The 21,101-nt window shown below is 38.5% G+C and overlaps 1 protein-coding gene across 8 annotated transcripts in view; it reads left to right on the plus strand.

The window, feature by feature from the left end:
- The window catches only part of LOC138161819 (zinc finger protein 420-like), a 30,409-nt gene extending 11,384 nt beyond the window's left edge, over window positions 1-19,025 (plus strand). For 3 of the 8 annotated variants that reach the window (XM_069088766.1, XM_069088768.1, XM_069088769.1), the window contains 4 exons: window positions 1,418-1,462; window positions 1,760-1,886; window positions 3,437-3,532; window positions 16,671-19,025. In XM_069088766.1, coding sequence (XP_068944867.1) covers window positions 1,418-1,462; window positions 1,760-1,886; window positions 3,437-3,532; window positions 16,671-18,979 — 2,577 coding nt within the window. In that variant the 3' untranslated portion in view covers window positions 18,980-19,025. The remainder of the gene's footprint in view (window positions 1-1,417; window positions 1,463-1,759; window positions 1,887-3,436; window positions 3,533-16,670) is intronic. The other 5 variants (XM_069088767.1, XM_069088770.1, XM_069088772.1 and 2 more) reach the window with 2 other exon arrangements.
- Window positions 19,026-21,101: the final 2,076 nt, after the last annotated feature.

A 21,101-nucleotide genomic window follows, 5' to 3' on the forward strand; every position in this document is an offset into this window, starting at 1 on the left:
GGAGGAGGAGGAGGAGGAGGAGGAGGAGGAGGAGGAAGAAGAAGAAGAAGAAGAAGAAGAAGAAGAAGAAGAAGAAGAAGAAGAAGAAGAAGAAGAAGAAGAAGAGGAGGAGGAGGAAGGGGAAGGAGAAGAAGAAGAAGCAGCTCTTACTCTGGCTGAGATAGGCAAGTAAAAGAAAGCTCCATCTCAGAGTGACTGGCAAGGGCTGCAAGTGTTAGGGATTTATCAGCAGGCAAATGGCAAGGCCCAGGAGTCCTTAGGTCATCATTTGGTGGGATGACAGTGCCAATGTTCTGGAGGACATAGAGACAGGGCTGATGATCCTTCCTCTCACTGGAAGGAGGAGAATTGATGGCTCCTATTTAATCCGAGTCATACAGACATCAGAGCACCACAGATGGATTCTGGGAAGCCCAGAGTTGGGAGAGTGTTGGCAAGTAAAAAAGGTAGTCAGAGGAAGGAGTGCTCAACAGTTCTTACCTCCACACTATTCCATCAGAGATGGTATTGTTGAGTCAGATGACATACACGGTTTAGTGACTTATGGGATATGATTCCTTTCCGTATGACTTGACCAAGTCGTAGCTGTACCAACAGTACATCAGTGTGCATGTCTGTGCGCAGCCCCTCAACAAGTGTCATTTTCTGCTTTTATCATCATTGTCAATCTGAAGGCTATGAAGTAAAATATCAGTTATTTGCATTTCTTCTATTACTAGTGACTTGGCACATTTAAGAAATATAATATTGATAGCTTGATTTTCTTCTTTTGAGAACTTCATATTTATATCCTTCAACTATTTATCTATTGGACCTAAGGGACTGCTAGGCCTTCCCATTTGTACTGCTGATGAGCCCTTAGGACTTCCAGGCCTTGCCATTCACTCTACAGTGGAACTTATTTTTACTTGTTGTTTTCCCCAATCAGAGTGAGAGCTCTGTGAGAGCAAAGACTGTCTTACTATTTCTATTTGCATCCCCAGCACTTAGCATACTGTTTGAAACATAATAAGTACTTAATAAATGTATTTTCATTAATTCATTCCCTAGAAGAGACCTATCCCTTGTTATTCCATATTCATATCAATTCTGCACATATCTTGACTATCAGACCTTTGTCCTCTTCCTGCCTCTGCTAGCTTCTGGGCTGATTGCCTACATTTACCCTGACTTCCCTGGTGCAACCCATCTTCTCAACTCCCCTGACATGCGTGTTATCTGACTTATGCTGCATAAGAACTCTCTACCTGCTTCTGCTTGCTTGTAACCATCTTGTACAGTTAAGACTGCATGGAGAACCTTCCATTTATTTTCAGTTTTCTTTATCATTGGCCTTTCTCAGGTCCTTTTAGGGTTTCTTTGAGAAAGGTAAAATTCGCTGCATTGTGCTTCCTCCTTTTAAACTCTTCCCTGGCAGGGCACATCTTTCTGGATTGAGTGGAGCCAAAGGACTTTGTTGGAGGTGAGTATCAAGACACAAAGCTAAGAGCATATGAGTACAAGAGGCTATGACTTGTTTTAGGCCTGCTTCTGGGGTAGCTAGAATGTGCCCTTGACATCAAACGATGAAACAAAACTACCGTCAATGTAAATCCAATCCAGTACAAGTTTTGGCACGTAGGCATTTTTGAGACATTTGATTAGGAGGAATGAGAGTCCTGAGTATTGTGAGGACCATTCCTTCTAAACCAGACTAGCTTTCTGTTTTCCCCAAGGATGTCTTTATATGAGATCATTTCTGCTGTGTTGGATGTTTCAGGAGACATTGACTTTCAAGGATGTGGCAGTGGACTTCACCAGGGAAGAGTGGGGGCACCTGGGCCCTGCTCAGAGGGATTTATACAAGGAAGTGATGCTGGACAATTATAGGAACCTGGTCTCCCTGGGTAAGGACAGCTTTTCTCTGTCATTCAGAATTCTGTCCCCCTCATCTGATCCCTAGAGTTGAGGGGGGAGGAGGGGTGTGCTCATAGGTGTCAGTCTTAACTGTCTCAATTTCTGGAGCCACTGAGTATTTCTGAAGTACTCTACTAACTCTGATGTTCTGTGAAAGCTAAGAATCTATTTAATATACTATGTAAGCTAGATTCCTGAATCCTTCTAGGATCAAGAGAGAGGCTGTTTCTGTTCTCTGTTTCCTGGTGAAAGACTTTGCTTCATACTACTAAAAACTGGCAGCTTCCTGGTCCTGTCCCAGTCTTCACCTTCCCCATTTTTCCACCAGCTTCAAGTATTTCCCCCCAAATGATGAGTGCAGGTAACTGAAAATATGAAAGATTCTCATCCCAAATGGGGATACTAATAAGAATGCCTGCCCCTCAGGGTTGTGAGGATCAGAGGAGCCCATATTTGTAAAGAGCTCAGCCCAGAGTAGGTTCTATAGAACTGCTTATTACCTTTCCTCTCCACCCCACCCCACCTCCCCCATCCCTCTTATCAGATCAGGTCCTGTCAGCACTTTTTCCTTTGGAGACCTCCATTTTATCACACACAATCAGTCAATGAGCACTGATTGCAGGATGGCTTTGGGATGGATTTTGTCCCAGTTAAGGGCTGTGTTTAGAAAGACCAAAACAGTCCCTGCCCTCAGGGAGCTTCTCTTCTAAGAGGGTAGACAGCATGCAGATAAATAGATATCTACAAGATTCATAGAGAGAAGGTGAAAGATAACCTGGGAGGGGAAGGCTTCAGTTGCTGTTGGCGTGGGGATAGGCCTCTAGCAAAGGCAGCATTGGAGTTGAGCTGAAGGAAGCCAGGGATTCTGGGATGTAGGGCTGAGGAGGGAGGGCATTCTAGGCATGGCCAGTCAGTCAGCAGATACTTACTTATTTAGCCCCCACTATTTGCTAGGCATGGTGCTAAGTGCTGGTGTACAAAAAGAGGCAAAGGACATTGTCTTCCCTCAAGGAGCTTACAGTCTAATGGGGGAGACAACATTTAAACACATGTGAACAGACAGGCCATATATAGGATAAACAGGCAATAACGAAAGAGGGGAGGCACTAGAATTAAGAGGGTTGGAATGAGGGTGGGGGAAACAAAGTGTGTGCCTTAATGCCTAGCTAAATGCTACTACAGAGGTCCTTTCTATACATGGCCTGCTGGATCTTCTTAGTACGCCATTCCCTTGATATGGAAATATAATAATAGTTATGCCAGTGGACACTTTTGTGAAATCTAAAGTTTGGAAACTATTTTGTGCGTTCGTCATCCCATGCGGCTCTCACAACCACCCTGAGGGGTGAGTCCTGTAGGTGCTTTTATCCTTGTTTTCCAAGGGAGGAAACTGAGTCCCAAAGAGATTAAGCGATTTGTGTGAAATCGTATAGCAAAGAAGTATTAGGTGGAATTTGAACTGAGGTCTCTAAGAAGTGTCTGGGCTTGAATTCTGAGATAACTCTCCAATGTACTTTTCCACATCTCACTCCATGAATAGGACTTCTGGTGTCCAAACCAAATGTGATCTTCCAGTTGGAAAGAGGAGAATCACCATGTATGTTGGAGAGAGAAGATTCCAGTGAATCCTGTCCAGGTGAGTGAGTGAAAAACAGGAGGGTGAGAGTCATAGCCTGGCTGTTCATTTGAGTGGGGACAGACCCTGTGCAGTATTGCATCAATCAATCACCATTTATTAAGTACCTGCTATGTGTGTACCGTGCTATGCTAAGCTCTAGGGAGACTAGAAGAGGCAAAAGATATTTGCCCTCAAGGAGCTCACAGTCTAATGGGGAAGACAACCTGCAAACACATCTGTATAAACAAGCTATATATGGAAATAATTAACAGAGGGATGGCACTAGGATTAAGAGGGACTGGGAGGAGAGTGTTCTAGGTGTGTGAGAAAACAGAGAAAATGATCGGAGCCAAGAGATGGAATGTCCATGGAGCCAAGATGGCGGAGTGAAGCCAGGAAGTTGCCTGAGATCTCCCCAGTTTCCCTCAGAAACAATGTTAAATCAAGCTTCTAAATAAATTCTGGAGTGACAGAACCTACAAAAATATGGAATGAAACAACTTTCCAGCTTAAGATAACTTAGAAGGACTTTAGGAAAAGTTTATCTCACTTGGGTAAAAGGGGAGCACTGCCCAGCACACATGGCATCCAGGCAAGTCAGTAAGAGGCTCTTAGCCACTGCACAGATTGGCAGCCAAGGCCCCTCAGTTCTGACTGAGTGGGCCAGTAGCACAGCAGGCCAGCTATGAGACCAGTCCAGAAGGTAATTTGCCAGCCCTGAAAACCAGGCTCCAACACGTCTGACTAGGCCAGGCCACCGTAGTGCAGTAAGTAAACCACCAGTTCTTGAGGCCCCAGCACACAAAGCCAGTGATAAGGGTCCAGGCCCCCAGCACAAGAAGCCTTGGAATAGAACCCTCTGGCATAGGAAGAGAGCTCAACTTTAAAAGCCATGACATAGACCCCTCAAAAATGAGCGAGAATCAAAAACGAACATTGACCATGGAAAGTTACTATGGCTACAGGGAAGATCAAGATACAAATACAAACTCAAGGACAACGTTGTCAATATGCCTACATCTGATATTTTAAGGGGGAATATGAATTGGTCTCAACCCCAAAAAGCCTTGGAAGAATTCAAAAGGATTTTTAAAGTCGAATAAGAGAGAGAGAAGAAAAATTGGGAAAAGAAATAAGAGGTATGCAAGAGAGAGTCAACAACTTGGAAAAGGAAGGACAAAAATTGAAAACAATTCCTTATGTATATGTAGAGACTATATCAGATTGCATGCCATTTTTGTGAGAGAGGGAGAGAAAATTTAAAACTTAGAGAAGTGAATGTTGAAAACTAAAAATAAATAAATTAACTTTTAAAAAAGAGAGTCAACAGAAAAATATAAGTTAAAAAAATAATTCCTTAAATACAATTGGCTAATGGAAAAGGAGATACAAAAGCTAACTGAAGAAAATACCTCCTCAAAAATTAGAATTGGGCAAGTAGAAGCTAATGACTCCATGATGCATCCTGAATCAGTCAAACAAAACCAAAAGAATGAAAAAATAGAAGAAAATGTAATCCATCATTGGAAAAACAACTGACCTGAAAAAAAGATTCAAGAGAGATAAATTAAGAATTATTGGATTAACTGAAAGACATGATCAAAAAAAGAGCCTGGATATCATCTTTCAAGAAATTATCAAGGAAAACTGCCCTAAGAATCTAGAACCAGAGAGTCATTGAAATAATCCACCAATCACCTCCTGAAAGAGATCAATGAAAACTCCAAGGAATAATGAGCCAAGTTCCAGAATTATCAGGTTAAGGAGAAAATACTGCAAGCAGCCAGAAAAAAATCATTTAGATGTTAAGGAGTCATAGTGAGGATTACATAGGATTGAACAACTTCAACATTAAAGGATTAGATGGCTTGGAATATGATATTCCAGAAGGCAAAGGAACTTGGATTACAGCCAAGAATCAAGTACACAGCAAAATTGACCATAATTTTTCAGGGGAATAAATGGATATTCAATGAAATGAAGGACTTTTCAATCATTCCTGCTGAAAAGACCAGAGCTGAAGAGAAAATTTGATTTTCAAACATAAGACTCAAGATAAGCATAAAAAGGTAAACAGGAAAGAAAACAAACATGCTGTTCAATGAGGTTAAACTGTTTACATCCCTACATAGGAAGATATAACTCTTGAGAACTATATCTTTATTAGGGCAATTAAAAGAGGTATGTATATGTAGACTGAGAGGTGTGGGCATAAGTTGCTTTGATGTGATGTTATAAAAAAAATTAAGGGGTAAAAAAAAGGATTGTGCTAGGGGAGGCAGAATGGGGCAAATTACATCACATGAAAAGGGCCAAATCCTATTACAATAGAGAGAAGGAAGGGAGGGTAGGTGAACCTTGTTTGAACCTTTGTCTCATTGGATTTGGCTCAAAGAGGGAATAAGATATACTCTCAGTTGGGTATAGAAATCTGTCTTACCATATAGGGAAGTAGGAGGAGAAAGGAGAGAGAAAAGGGAGGGGAGGTGCAGATTATATAGAAGGGGGTGCAGACTAGGGGAGGTGGAGGTCAGAAGCAAAACACTGGTGAGAAGGGAAAGGGTGAGAAGAGAGAGAAAAATATAAACAGGGAAAAAAATAGGATGGATCGAAAGACACAGTAATCATAACCGAATGTGAATGGGATGAACTGTCCCATAAAACGGAAGCAAATAGCAGAGTGGATTAAAAAACAGAATCCTACAACATGTAATTTACAAGAAGCACATTTGAAGTAGAGGGATACACACAGGCTAAAGGTAGAAGACTGGAGCAGAAGATGTGCTTCAGCTAAAGCAAAGAAGAAGCAGGGGTAACGATCCTGATCTCAGACAAAAGCAAAAGCAGATCTAATTAAAAGAGATATGGAAGGAAGCTACATCTTGCCAAAAGGTACCATAGCCAGGGTTTCTTAAACTTTTTCCACTTGTGATCTCTTCAGTACTTCATAAACTGTGGGTTGCAAGATTGCGACCCACAGTTTAAGAAGTGCTGCACCCATAGACAGTGAAGTAATATCAATACAAAACATAGAGGCACTGAGTGGTATAGCATCCACGTATTTTTTTTTTTTTTTAGCAATCGGGGTTAAGTAACTTGCTCAAGGTTACACGGCCAGTTATTTCTGGGTGTGGTGCTGAGTATCTGAGCCAGGGATTCGATCCAGGTCATCCTGACACTGGAGCTGGTGCTCTTACTTACTGAGCCACCTGGACACCCCTAAGCAATTGGGGTTAAATAACTTGCTCAAGGTTACACAGCCAGGTGTTTCTGAGTGGGTGCTAAATATCTGAGCCCGGGATTCGATCTCCAGGTCGTCCTGACACTGGAGCTGGTGCTCTTACTCACTGTGCTACCTGGCCGCCCCAGCATCCACGTTTTTAAAGGACAAGTTAAGTGAGTTACAGGAAGAAATAGACAGCAAAACTATAGTGGGGGACCTTAACCTCCCCCTTTCAAAACTAGATAAATCCAAACATAAAATAAACATGAAAGAAGTTAAAGAGGTGAATAGAATTTTAGTAAAGTTAGATATGATAGGCCTCTGGAGAAAACTGAATGAGGATAGAAAGGAACATACCTTTTTTCTCAGTGGTACATGGCACCTACACAAAAACTGACCATATATTAGGGCATAAGAATCTCCCAATCCCAATGCAGAAAGACAGAAACATTAAATACACCCTTTTCAGATCATGATGCAATAAAAATTACATTTAATAAAGGGCCATAGAAAGATAGACTAAAAATTTGGGGCGGCCAGGTAGCACAGCGAGTAAGAGCACCAGCTCCAGTGTTGAGAAGACCTGGAGATCGAATCCCGGGCTCAGACACTTAGCACCCACCCAGAAACACCTGGCCGTGTAACCTTGAGCAAGTTACTTAACCCCAATTGCTTAGGGGCAGCCAGGTGGCTCAGCGAGTAAGAGCACCGGCTCCAGTGTTGGGACGACCTGGAGATCGAATCCCGGGCTCAGACACTCAGCACCACACCCAGAAATAACTGGCCATGTAACCTTGAGCAAGTTACTTAACCCTGATTGCTTAAAAAAAAAAAAAGATAGACTAAAATTTTTTTGGAAACTTATGAGAGGGTGAAACAACAAATCATAGAAACAATCATTAATTTTATCAAGAGAGAACAAGAAGAATGAAACAACACACCAAAACTTATGGGAAGTAGCCAAAGCAGTTCTTAGGACAAATTTTATATCTCTAAATGCTTACATGAATAAAATAGAGAAAGAGGAGATCAGTGAATTGGACATGCAACTAAAAAAAAAAAACTAGAAAAAGAACAAATTAAAAATCCCCAAATAAATACCAAATTAGAAATTCTGAAATCAAAGGAGAGATGAATAAAATTGAAATTAAGAAAACTATTGAACTAATTGATAAAACTAGGAGTTAGTTTTATGAAAAAACCAACAAAATCGATAAACCTTTGGTTAATGTGATTTAAAAAAAGGAAAGAAAACCAAATTACCCATATCAAAAATGAAAAGGGTGAATTCACCACCACCGAAGAGGAAACTAAATCAATTAGTAGCTATTTTGCTTAACTCTATGCTAATAAATCTGACAATATAAGTAAAATAGATGAATATTTACAAAAATAGAAATTTCCCAGATTAACTGCAGAGAAAATAAAATACTTAATCCCATTTCAGAAAAAGAAATTGAACAAGCCATCAATGAACTTCCTAAGAAAAATCTTCAGGGCCAGATGGATTTACAAGTCATTCTACCAAGCATTTAAAGAACAATTAATTCCAATACTGTATAAACTATTTGGAAAACTAGGTGAAGAAGGAGTGCTACCAAATCCTTTTTATGATACAAATATGGTGCTAATACTTATTAAACCATAAAGAGCCAAAGCAGAGAAATAAAATTATAGACCAGTTTCCCTAGTTCAAAAATTTTAAATAAAATAATTAGCAAAGAGATTACAGCAATTTATCACCAGGATAATACACTGTGACCAGGTAGGATTCATACCAGAAATGCAGGACTGGTTCAATATTAGGAAAACTATCAGCATAATTGACCGTGTCAATAGCAAAACTAACAAAAATTGTATCATTATTTCAATAGATGCAGAAAAAACTTTTTGACAAAATATAGCACCTATTCCTATTAAAACCACTAGAGGGCATAGGAATAAAGTTTTCCTTAAAATGATAAGTAACATCTATCTAAAACCATCAGCAAGCATTATATGTAATAGGAATAAGCTAGAAGCTTTCCCAATAAGATAAGTCAGACCTAAATAATTGGGAAAATGTCAGTTGTGCATGGGTAGGCCAAGCTAATATAATAAAAATGGCAATTCTGCCTAAATTAATTTACTTACTCAGTGTCATACCAATCAAACTACCAAAAAATTACTTTGTAGAGCTAGAAAAAATAACAAAATTCATCTGGAAGAACAAAACATCAGGAATGTCAAGGAAATTCATGAAAATACAAAGGAAGGTGTCCTACCTGTACCAGATCTAAAACTATTATAAAGCAGCAATCATCAATATTATTTAGTATGGGCTAAAAAATGGTGATGGATCAGTGGAATAGGTTAGGTACACATGCCAATGACTATAGTAATCTATTGTTTGTTAAATCCAAAGACTCCAGCTTCTGGGATAAGAACTATTTGACAAAAACTGGGAAAATTGGAAATGAGTATGGCAGAAACTAGGCATAGAATGACTCTATGGTCACTCTCTGATCTATGCCATAGACTAACATCTTATACCATATGCCAGGATAAGGTCAAAATGGGTACATGATTTAGACATAAAAGGTGATACCATAAGCAAATTAGGAGAGATCTATGGATCTGTCAGATATATGGAGAAGGGAAGAATTTGTGACCAAACAATAGAAAATACTGTGATAGATAAATGATAGAATGATAGAAAATCATGATAGAAAATATTATGAAATGCAAAGTGGATAATTTTGATTTCATTAAAATAAAAGATTTTGTGCAAACAAAGCCAATGCAACCAAGATTAGAAAGTAGAAAGTTAGGAAACAATTTTTACTGCCAGTGTTTCTGATAAAGGCCTAATTTTTTTTTTTTGCCTTTTGTAGGGCAATTGGGGTTAAATTACTTGCCCAAGGTCACACAGCTCGTTTTGTGTGTGTGTGTATGTGTGTGTGTGTGTGTGTGTGTGTGTGTGTGTCAAGTGTCTGAGGCCAGATTTGAACTCTGGTCCTCCTGACTCCAATGCCGGTGCTCTATTCACTATGCCACCTAGCTACCCCTAAAGGTGTAATTTGTAAAATATATGGATAACTGAGTCAAATCTATAAGAATATAACTCATTCCCCAGTTGATAAATGATCAATGGATATGAAAAGGCATTTGTCAGATGAAGAAATTAAAGCTATTTATAGTCATATGAAAATATGCTCTAAATCACTATTGATCAGAGGAATGCAAATTAAAGCAACTCTGAGGTTGCTTTGATAGGTTCATACCTATCAGATCAGCTAATATGACAAGAAAGGAACATGATAGATGTTGGAGTTATGAACTGATCCAACCATTCTGGAGAGTAGTTTGGTACTATAGCCAAAGAGCTATAAAACTCTGCATACCCTTTGATCCAACAATACCACTATTAGGTCATTATCCCAAAGAGATCGTAAAAAAAGAGAAAAGGACCCACGTGTATAAAAATATTCATAGCAGCTCTTTATGTGGTGGCAAAGAACTGGAAATTGAGGGGATGTCCAACAATTGGGGAATGACTGAATGAGTTGTGGTATATCAATGTAGGGGAATACTATTGTGCTACAAGAAATGATGAGCAGGCAGACTTCTGAAAAACCTGGAAAGACTTAGATGAACTGATGCTGAGTGAGGGGAGCAGAACCAGGAGAACGTCATACACAGCTATGGCCACTCTGTGCGATGACTAACTTTGATAGACTGGGCTTTTCTCAGCAATGCAAAGTTTAAAAAAAAAACTCCATAAGGCTCATGATGGAAAATGGCATCCACATGCAGAGAGAGAATTATGGAGTCTGAATGCAGATACTGTGTTTCCCCGATAATAAGACACTGTCTTATTAATTTTTTTGGAAAGAAAAACCCCAGAGGGCTTATTTTGAGGGGAGGGCTTATGTTGTTCTGCTTCAGCTCTCCTCCGCGGCACTGCTCTCAATGGCGCCAGCAAGCAAATCACTGGGGAAGAACAGGATGACACGCTCACTGCTGCAGCTCTGATTGGATGCAGCTCGGAGCGCGATGTGTGTTTCCCCCGGGGGGGGGGGGGGGGGGGGTGCATACGGGGGGTACCGTAATGTAGCGTGTAGCGCAGGGGATCACCTTCACTACAGTAGCAATCTCAATAGGGCTTATTTTCGGGGGAGGGCTTATTTTAGAGGAATCTTACACAGTAAGGGGAGGGCTTATTTTCAGGATAGGTCTTATCGGGGAAACACGGTAGAAGCAGACTGTTTGCTCTCTCTTTTTTGTTTTGTTTTCTTCTTTCTTGTAGTTCATTCCATCTGTTTCTTCTATCTCTTTTTTTTTGTCATGGATTTTCCTTTTTGTTCTGATACTTCCTTCACAATGTGACTAATGTGGAAATATGTTTAATAAGATTATACATGTGGGGGTGGCTAGGTGGCACAGTGAATAGAGCACTGGCCCTGGAGTCAGGAGGACCTGAGTTCAAATGTGGCCCCAGACACTTGACACTTACTAGCCATGTGACCTTGGGCAAGTCACTTAACCCTAATTGCCCCTCCAAAAAGCACATAAATAAATAAATAAAATAAGATTGTACATGCACAGCCTGTTTCAGATTACTTGTCTTGGGGAGGAGGGAGGGAAAAAAAATTGAAACTCAAAATCTTATGAACTTTCTTTACATGTAATTGGAAAAAATAAAATGCTATGAAGTGGGGAGCGGGTGGGGAGAGATGGAGTGTATTGTTTGGGGAACAACCAAGGGGCCAGTGTCAGTAGGTGAGAGAGTCATTCAAAGGCGTTCTTCCAAGGTCTTCTTCAAAGTCTCCCTGGCCTGGGAGACACCTTGTCTCTGTCCCCGATGAACTTCTTTATATGCACTCTTGTTAACTTTGAAATTACATAGGATGGTTCATTGTGAGCTCTGTACTGGGCCTTAGGTGATCATCTTGTCCTGCTCCCAAGTTTTATATCCTTGAAGCCTAAGGACCAGAGATGTGATGTGGATCTCCCCCAAGGTCCCCAAGCTATTAAGTGGCAGAATTGTGATCTGGATCACCTGCTCTTTCATTTCTGTGGCCTAGACCTCACTTACTAACCTTGCTATGTATCTGAAACAAAGTTGTGCTTCTGTTCTCTTATCCACAGTCTTCTCTCTCTACTTCAGACCTGCTTCCATCTTGACTCCTTGAGTTTTCCTGCTTCTCCTGAACCCTGCTTAGCCTCCCTTCACATTTCCCTTTCACTCGCTCATTTGTGTATGTCTCTGACACACACGTTACCCTCCATGAGTCTTTGTTGTTTCATTTACCTTCATGTTTGTCACCATTCTTTATTGCCAAAAGTGCATCACCCATGCTCATTCCTTTCCCAGTTTAAGATTCTGCAGTATGGCCTCTCTTAGGATAACTATGGAGGATGCTTTTTAAAAATTATTATTTATTTATTTTAAGCATTTTTTTTAAAAATTTGACTTCCAAATTCTCTTCACCCTTCCCTTACCCCTTGAGAAGGCAAGCAAAATAATATCAATTAATTATCATGTGAAATCATGTAAAAAGTATCTTCATATTGACCATATCACAAAAAAAAGCAAGAAAAGGAAAAAGCAAGAAAATTATGCTTCAATTTGTACTCAGAGTTCATTAGTTCTCTCTCTGAAGGTAGATGGCATTTTTTCATCATGAGTCATTTGTAATTGTCTCACATCATTATATTGATCAGAGTAGCCACATTCTTCGTAGTTGATCATCTTTACAATATTGCTGTTACTATGCACAAGGATGTCCCAGTTCTTCTCACTTCACTTTGTGAAAATACTTTTTTACAGTCATCTTAGATTTGTCAGGCAAATATCCCTATATGTATAAAACCTTTTGCAGTTAACAAGGTTTTTTTTTTCTTCTTCTCCAAAATCTCACAGCGGTAAAGTTGGAAGGGTTTTCAGAGAGCAACTGTCCAGTTTTGTAACATATCCTCAGTAGTAGTCCAGTTTTCATCTAAAGGCTTGTTATAATGGAAAATCCATCACTGTATGAGTGACTATTGTACTGTCAGAAATCAGTTTCTGTTTGTTGGATAGTTCTTTCTTGTATCAGGCTAAAATATTCCCATCTGCAGTGTCCTTGGATTGTTCTTGTCTTTTGCCCTTGTGAACCACAGAGAGCAAGTTTAATTCATTAAAAAAATTAAATGTTGTAATAAAACTACATTGAACATCAATAGAAACAGCTATATTTATTAGTTAAATATATTTAAACTACATAATTTCAAGGCATAAAATATTACATTTTTTACTCACTTCTCTGTCCTCATCAGGATTCCTTATCTAGTCCTTTTCATATGATTATAATTAGTATTCACTATTTCTGATAGTTTTTCACTTTCCATATTTCTCTGTATTCTTCACATTTGTCCTTAATAATTGCATTATAGTATTCTGTTACATTGATATGCCACCCCCCATTATTTTCTATTCCCCCAATTATTGAACATTTACATTTCATTCAATTTTTTGTAATTCCTCATTATATTACTGCTAACATTTCTGCAAAGTAATTTTTTTCCTCCAGTGCACATTCAGGGTATACTCAATAAGTCCATTTCCTCTTCTACCTATTAGCTTTTTTAATATTTGAAGGTTATAATCATGCAGCACCTAATTCTTCTCTCTTTAGGGTAATAAATCTCTAATTTCATGAGTTAAGCTTCATATATCATAATCCTCTAGTCCTTGTACCATTCTGGTCATCCACTTCTGAACATATTGTCAATGCCTTTCTTCAAATGTGGGTCTCTAGGGTAGAGTAAGAGGGATTACCAAGTTTCCTTTACTCAGGACAGCATGTTGGATAGTAGAATAGTGTTATCTTTTGGTTGACTTGTTTTGGGTTTTTAGTCCACTGAACCCTCTTCCATCCCCCATTGTTTTCACGTGAACTGTATTCTAGCTAGCTTTCTATTCTCCATCCTACACTTGTGAAGAATATCTGGCCTTTTGGAATTGGGATTTTTGGGTTTGTTGCCCAAAATCTAGGGTTGTTGCACAATTGTAAGGCCTCTAGGGGTGAAGGTAATTACAGCATTAATCATAGAAGAATGTCCCAAGAGTTACAGGATTGCACTTGAAGACCTCCTGCTGTGGTGAACTATCCCTTAGTACTGGAATAACTTGCACATAGGTGTGATTTTTGAAATAGTGACAGGTATCTGTGGGAGAGCTGAGCAGTGGTGGAAGTTTCCTGATGGCATTTGACTACACATGAGTAGCCATGTTTCTTTTCACATCATAATTTAGTTATAGGTTGCGTAGTTCTAGTTTTATGTGACCAATTGATCTTTCCACATCTATACCTGAACTTGTTAATAGCATAAGCTATTGGTTTTTATGAACTTTATGGATTTTCTTTTGTCCCAGGGTTATTTACAAATGGGATTTTAGGCAGGAAAGGTTTATCTCTGTATTCGCTCCTTCCCATTTGCCTGGGCTGGGATTCTTTTCAAGCCTAGGCAGAGTTCTTGGGTTTCTGTAAAGCATATTTGCTCTAACCAATACAACACCTTTTGGGGGAGCTTTGTGGGATTGAAGTAAGCTGAGCTTCATCAGTTCTTTGGGCCTTTCCTTTGAGCCTGTCTTAATGGTTCTTTGTATCAAGGTGATGGTTTGTTTTAGTCACTGTATCTACTATAAGAACATATTGAGATAAGGAAAAAAATTGGAACTCAAAATCTTGTGGAAATGAATGTTGAAAACTAAAAATTAATTAATTAATTTTAAAAAAGATTAACTTGAGGCTGGGAGTGTTGGGGGTGAAGGGGACAAAGTCAGAGGAGGATCACAATCAAAATTTATAATCAAAACTTCTGGCTATGTGGTTCCACCTCCCTCCCCTAGCCCCTCCAAGTTTCTTCATAACCTGGTACTCTGGACCCAGCATCCTGGCTGCATATGCTACATCCTAGCTAGCCTGATGTCAGATATATCCCATGTTTAACCTGGTCCACTTCCTGAATTATGTTTACAAGAATTTTAAACTGTCATCCATGCCATTATCCTCAGCTATGCTTGTTTTAAGTCATAAATGCCTGGGGTGGGGGGGGGGGAATGGAATAAGAGAGTATTGGAAAACTGGGAGATTATAGTCCATTTCTTACACACAGTCATAAGGTCAATAATAACCTCTTTAAAATAAAAAGAATATTGATTTCTTGTAAATATATGCCTTTACCTCATTTCCAAATTTCTTGAGCTGAAATATCTCATGTTCAGTTTTTTATCTGGTTATCAAGTCTCCCTTTAGTTTCTGTTTCACATCTCTTCAGCATTCTCCAAATTTACATTTTTTCAGTAAAACTCTGTCATCTTGTTTTAGTTTTTGATAGGAAGTTGTCATTGGTTTCCTAACACTGATTTCATTGGCATCCAAACCATATTGATAATGCAAAAACAATTCTGCTTCTCTGATTTGGGTCTTGATAAAGGAGTTCTTGTATCAAATTTGTAGCATAAGACAGGTGATGGCATGTGACAAATAGGGAGTATGTAGCTGAAAAGTTATGATGTTATACATATATGATATATATTATATTGTACGTATATTATATATATATAACATATATAATAAAGGATGTTATTAGAGAAACAAGTCACCGCAAAAAGAGAGGAGCTTTAGGGAGACTGAAGATAACTAGCAGACATGTCCCATGTTCATTTGGTACTACCGTAACTGCAAGAGAATATGAAGACAACCTCTGGCATGTTGAATGGCCCTGCTGCGGTGAATTTAGGTGAGCACCTGAATGAAAGTCCTTCAGGAAAGGAAGGTCTGAATAGGTTAAAAACAATTACCAAATGTGAGTTAGATGAGACCTCAGTGGCCATCTTGTCCAACCCGTACACAAAATAATAATCATATTTATATAGTACTTATTATGTACCAGGCACTGTGCTAAGGACTTTACAATTGTCATCTTATTTGATCCCCATAACAACTCTGTGAAGTAGGGGCTGTTACTACCTCTATTTTATAGATGAGGAAACTGAGGCAAACAGGTGAAGTGACTTACCCAGGATCACACAGCTTGTAACGGACTTAGGCCAGATTTGAATTCAAGCCTTCCTGACTCTGGGCCTGATGCTCTATCCACTATACCATATAGCTACCTCAAGGAACTCACAATTTTGTTAGAACAAAAGTCACATTTAGGAGCTGATGCCATATGAAGATCAGTTGAATTAACTGGAAAAGAGAAGATTCAGGAGGGACACAAAAGCTGTCTTCAAGTTCTTGAAAATGTGTCATGTGGAAAAAAAGATTACAATTATTCTACTTGGTACCAGAAATCAAAACTAGGAAAGACCCAACTAAGAAGTCAGCCCTAGGCCCAGAACTCTATCCACTGTGCCATCCTGGCTGCCCCAAAAGGAAGATTCTACTGGAGCATATCTAATACATGATTGTCCAACACTCTCAGCTCAAACTCATGCACTCTGATGTTCTGGCTTTCTTAACTTTTCCATACAAGCTTTTAGAGACTAAGAATTTGCCATTACAGATATCATATCTCTTCATGATTCCAATCATTACAGATCACAGATGATTCCCTTGGGAATCAGTCTGTAGTTTCCATAATTAAACGTTTGTGAATTTAATAATTTTTATTAAGACCTGTTAATGAAATTTCTCTGTTATCTAGAGGTATTTTAAGTGTCCTGGAATGTAATTCACTTAGTCCTAGTTACTTAGACATATTTAAAACAAGGAGATGCTTGGTTTTTGTTTTTTTCCTTAACATATTTTGGGTAATATTGAATTGTACTTTAAAATATTTATTTTGTCCTTTCCAAATTGTTGATCATTTCTTTAGGAGAGGAAAAAAGATCTAAAATTTACATTTTAAAGCAGATTCTTCTCACCCATTGGAAACTGACACTTTTTTTCTTTCTTTCAGAGTTCCTTAGTCAGATGGTCAGATATGAAATAGCAGAATCAACTGTAAATCCATCTGTTTCTCCAGAAGAGTCATCTAAGGAAAGAATTAAGACTGATGGTTCCTGGAAATACAAAATGGGAGAAACCTTGAAACATGATGTCAGAGTAGACCAAAAGAATCGCAATCAGGACAGACAAGCCTGTCAAGAGACAACTATCCACAGAGAAATTTCTACTAAGTCTCTGTTTGAAAGTTCTTTCGGCCCGGGGTCAATCCTTGTTCCACAAGAGGGAGTTCACACTAGAAAAAATCTTCAGGAGTGTGGTAAATGTGGAAAGAATTTAAAACAGTATTCAGATCTAGGTGAACATGATAGAGTCTTTTGCAAGAATAATCTTTGTAATTGTAATACTTGCAGTGAGTCATTCAGTTACCCTTCAGACCTTAGTCACTCTAATAGAGAGCATAGTGAAGAAAGTGTATATAAATGTAATGAATGTGGGAAATTCTTCACCAACAGAAAATCCCATAGAAGTCATCAGAGAATTCATACAGGAGAGAAACCTTTTGAATGTAATCAATGTGGGAAATCCTTTAGGTGGAAGAGCTATCTTACTGTACATAAGAGGATTCATACTGGAGAGCAGCCCTTTGAATGTAATCAATGTGGGAAAGCCTTCAGGCAGAGTTCTCACTTAACTGTACATCAGGTGATTCATAGTGGAGAGAAACCCTTTGAATGTCACCAGTGTGGGAAATTCTTTAACCTTAGTGAAGAGCTTATTGAACACAAGAGAATTCATGCTGGAGAAAAGCCCTTTCAATGTAATCAGTGTGGGAAATCTTTCAGCCAAATTTCTCAACTTACTCGACATGAGAAAATTCATTCTGGAAATAAACCCTTTGAATGCCGTGAATGTGGGAAATGCTTTATCCGTAGTGAGCAGCTAAGTTCTCATAAAAGAATTCATAGTGGAGAGAAACCCTTTGAATGTCATGAATGTGGGAAATACTTCAGCCAAAGAGGGCAGCTTAATACACATATAAGAATTCATACCGGTAAGAAACCCTTTGAATGTAGTCAGTGTGGAAAAGCATTTAGCCGAAGTTCTTACCTTGCTGTACATCAGAGAGTTCATACTGGATCAAAACCCTTTAAATGCTATGAATGTAAAAACTTCTTCATCAGTAGTGAGAAACTTGCTGAACATAAGAGAATTCATACTGAAAAGAAATATTTTGAATGTAATCAATGTGGTAAAACTTTCAACAGAAGTTCTCATCTTACTGTACATCAAAGAATTCATACTGGAGAAAAACCCTTTAAATGTCACCAGTGTGGGAAATCTTTCAGTGATAGTGGGCGGCTAAGTACACATAAAAAAATTCATACTGGAGAGAAACCCTTTGAATGTAATCAATGTGGGAAAACATTTAGCCGAAGTTCTAATCTCAGTGTACATCAGAGAATTCATACTGGAGAGAAACCCTTTGAATGTCATAAATGTCACAAATTCTTTACTCAGAGCAGGTCCCTTACTGAGCACCAGAGAATTCATACTGGAGAGAAACCCTTTGAATGTAATGAATGTGGAAAAACCTTCTGCCGTAGTGGGCAGCTTACTCTGCATAAGAGAGTTCATACTGGAGAAAAACCCTTTGTATGTCCTGAATGTGGAAAATCCTTCAGCCATAGTTGGATGCTTAGTGCACATAAGAAAATGCATACTGGAGAAAAACCCTTTAAATGTCTTGAATGTGGGAAATCCTTTAGCTGGAGTGGATCCCTTACTGAACATAAGAGAGTGCATACAGGAGAGAAACCTTTTGAATGTCATGACTGTGGAAAAGCCTTTAGCCGTAGTGGCCAGCTTACCACACATAAGAGAATTCATACTGGAGAGAAACCCTTTGAATGTCATGATTGTGGCAAAGCCTTTAGCTGCAGTTTTTATCTCACAGTACATCAGAAAATTCATAGTGGAGAGAGACCCTTTGTATGTAGTGATTGTGGGAAATCATTTAGCTGGAACAAATCCCTTACTCTACATAAGAGAATTCACACTGGAGAGAAACCTTTTCAATGTAATGAATGTGAGGAATCCTTTACCTGGAAAGGACAGCTTACTGAGCACAAGAGAATTCATACTGGAGCAAAGAAACCTTTTGAATGTAATCAATGTGGAAAAGCCTTCAGGCAAAATTCCCACCTTACTGTACATCAGATAATTCATACTGGAGAGAAACCATTTGAATGTCATCAATGTGGGAAATCCTTTAGGCAGAGTTCTCAACTTACTCGACATGAGAAAATCCATATTGAATAGAAATCTTTTGAATGTGACAAATATAGTAAATCTTATCTAACACAAACAGCTTTCTGAACTTGGATATTTATATTACAGCAAAGAAATCTTTAAATGTATGTAATCAGTGGAAAAACTTTCAAATTTATAAATTTTAATTCTACAGGAACTCAGTAGACTGAATATTTTTATTTTTTGCCTTTTAGAGGGCAATTTGAGTTAAGTAACTTGCCTAAGGTTACACGGCTAGTTTTTTTTTTGTGTGTGTGTGTGTGGGTGTTAAGTGTCTAAGGCCAGAACCGATCTCGGGTCCTTCTGACTCTGGGGCCGGTAGACTGAATATTTTAAAATATATTTCTTTCAGAGTGAAAACAGTGAGGACAAGAGAGCTTATACCGAAGAGAGAAATTTCAGATGTTATATTGATATTGGTATCATTTCCTTCCATGAAGTATTTGTATTCTTATTGAATATGAAGAGAATTAATTGATACTTGGGTAAAGAAATACTTTTAAGGCAATGAGTGAGGGAAAGCCTTCACCTATAGTTTTTGTGATAGACTGCTTCAGAGAATTTATACTGGAGAAATACCTTTTGAACAATATATGTAGAGAATCCTTTATCTGCCTTAAACAACTTAGTAAATCTGAGAGAATTCATGCTAGATCATAGAAACTATTTGAATATCATAAATGTGGGAAATCCTTCACATAATCGCAACATTTTGAAAGTTTGAAGGTTTCTGTCTACTCCAACCCACATATTAAAGAAAAATCTAATTGTGACATAGCTGACAAGGTAGTTCATTACCCATTCTGACTTGACTTCCAAGGAAGGTTAATCTGCTGCTTCATTAGATAGTCCATTCCACTTTTAGACAGCTCTAATTGTGAGGAAGTTTTCCTAAATTATAAAGTTAAATTTGCCTTTATGCAGCTTCTACCCATTGCCTCTACCTTTACTTTCTGGAGTGAAACAGAATGAGTCTAGCCCCTTTTCTACAGAACAACCCGTCAAAAGCTTAAAGACAGTAATTGGTCCCTTTCCTTATCTTCTCCAGACTAAACTGGCCAAACAGGCTCCATCCCTTCATCTTGCTTGCTCTTCTTTGGACGCTCTCCAACTGCTCAGTGTCCTTAAACCATGATGCCAAGGACTGAATACAATATACCATATGAAGTCTTGTAGTGGCTGAGTACAGTGGGATGATCATTTTCCTATTCCTAGAAGTAACATTCCTCTTAATGCAGCCCAGTATTGTTTCAACACCTTTTTTAAGCTGCCACATTATACTGCTTACTCATATTGAACTTATGGGTCACCTGGAATCCCACATCTTTTTCAGAACAACCAATTCCTAACCACATCCTCCTTGCATTATGAATACTTGTAAAGTTGGGTTTTTTTTTTTTACCTAAGTGCAAGGTTTTATATTTATCCCTAATCAGTTTTATCTTTTTAGATTCATCCCAATGCTTAGTCCTGTTAAGAGTCTTTTAGGTCCTGATTTCTCTCACCCATAGTGTTAGTTTTACTTTACAGCTTTGTCATCTACAAGTTTAATGAGTTGCCTTTGACCAGGTCATTTACAAAGATGTTAAACAGGACAAAACCAAACACAGATCCTTGGAGTCCTACACTGGACTTTTTGACGTCAGACAACTAACAACCACACTTTCAATTTAGCTACTCCACCAGTTTCAAATCCATCTCTTTGTATTATTGTGTAATTCATATCATTCCATCTTTTTCACAAGAATAATATTAAATACTGTATCAAAAAATTTGCCTGGATCTTAGTAAACTATATCTATGGCAATCCCTTCATCTATTAGTTTTATTAATCTTTTCAAAAGAGGAAATGAGATTATTCTGGCACTGACCTCTATTTGATGAAACCATCAAGGCCTTTTTCTTCATTATCACTGCTTCTTTATACACATGTTCAACAACCATCTCCTTAATGATCTAGAACTTTCCCCAGGAATAATAGTCAATCTCACTAGCCTATAGTTTATGGACTCATTTCTCTTCCCCCTTTTGAAACTCAGGACTTTTGTCTTTATCCATTTTTGTGACATGTCTCCTATTTTCTCTTATCTTTTGGTTTTCACTGAAATTGTCTCAGTAATCACATTTGTAA

Source organism: Petaurus breviceps, unplaced genomic scaffold, assembly GCF_028583685.1.
Source record: "Petaurus breviceps papuanus isolate PSGF00001 unplaced genomic scaffold, PetGlider_PUasm1.0 185, whole genome shotgun sequence".
NCBI classification, from domain to species: domain Eukaryota; kingdom Metazoa; phylum Chordata; class Mammalia; order Diprotodontia; family Petauridae; genus Petaurus; species Petaurus breviceps.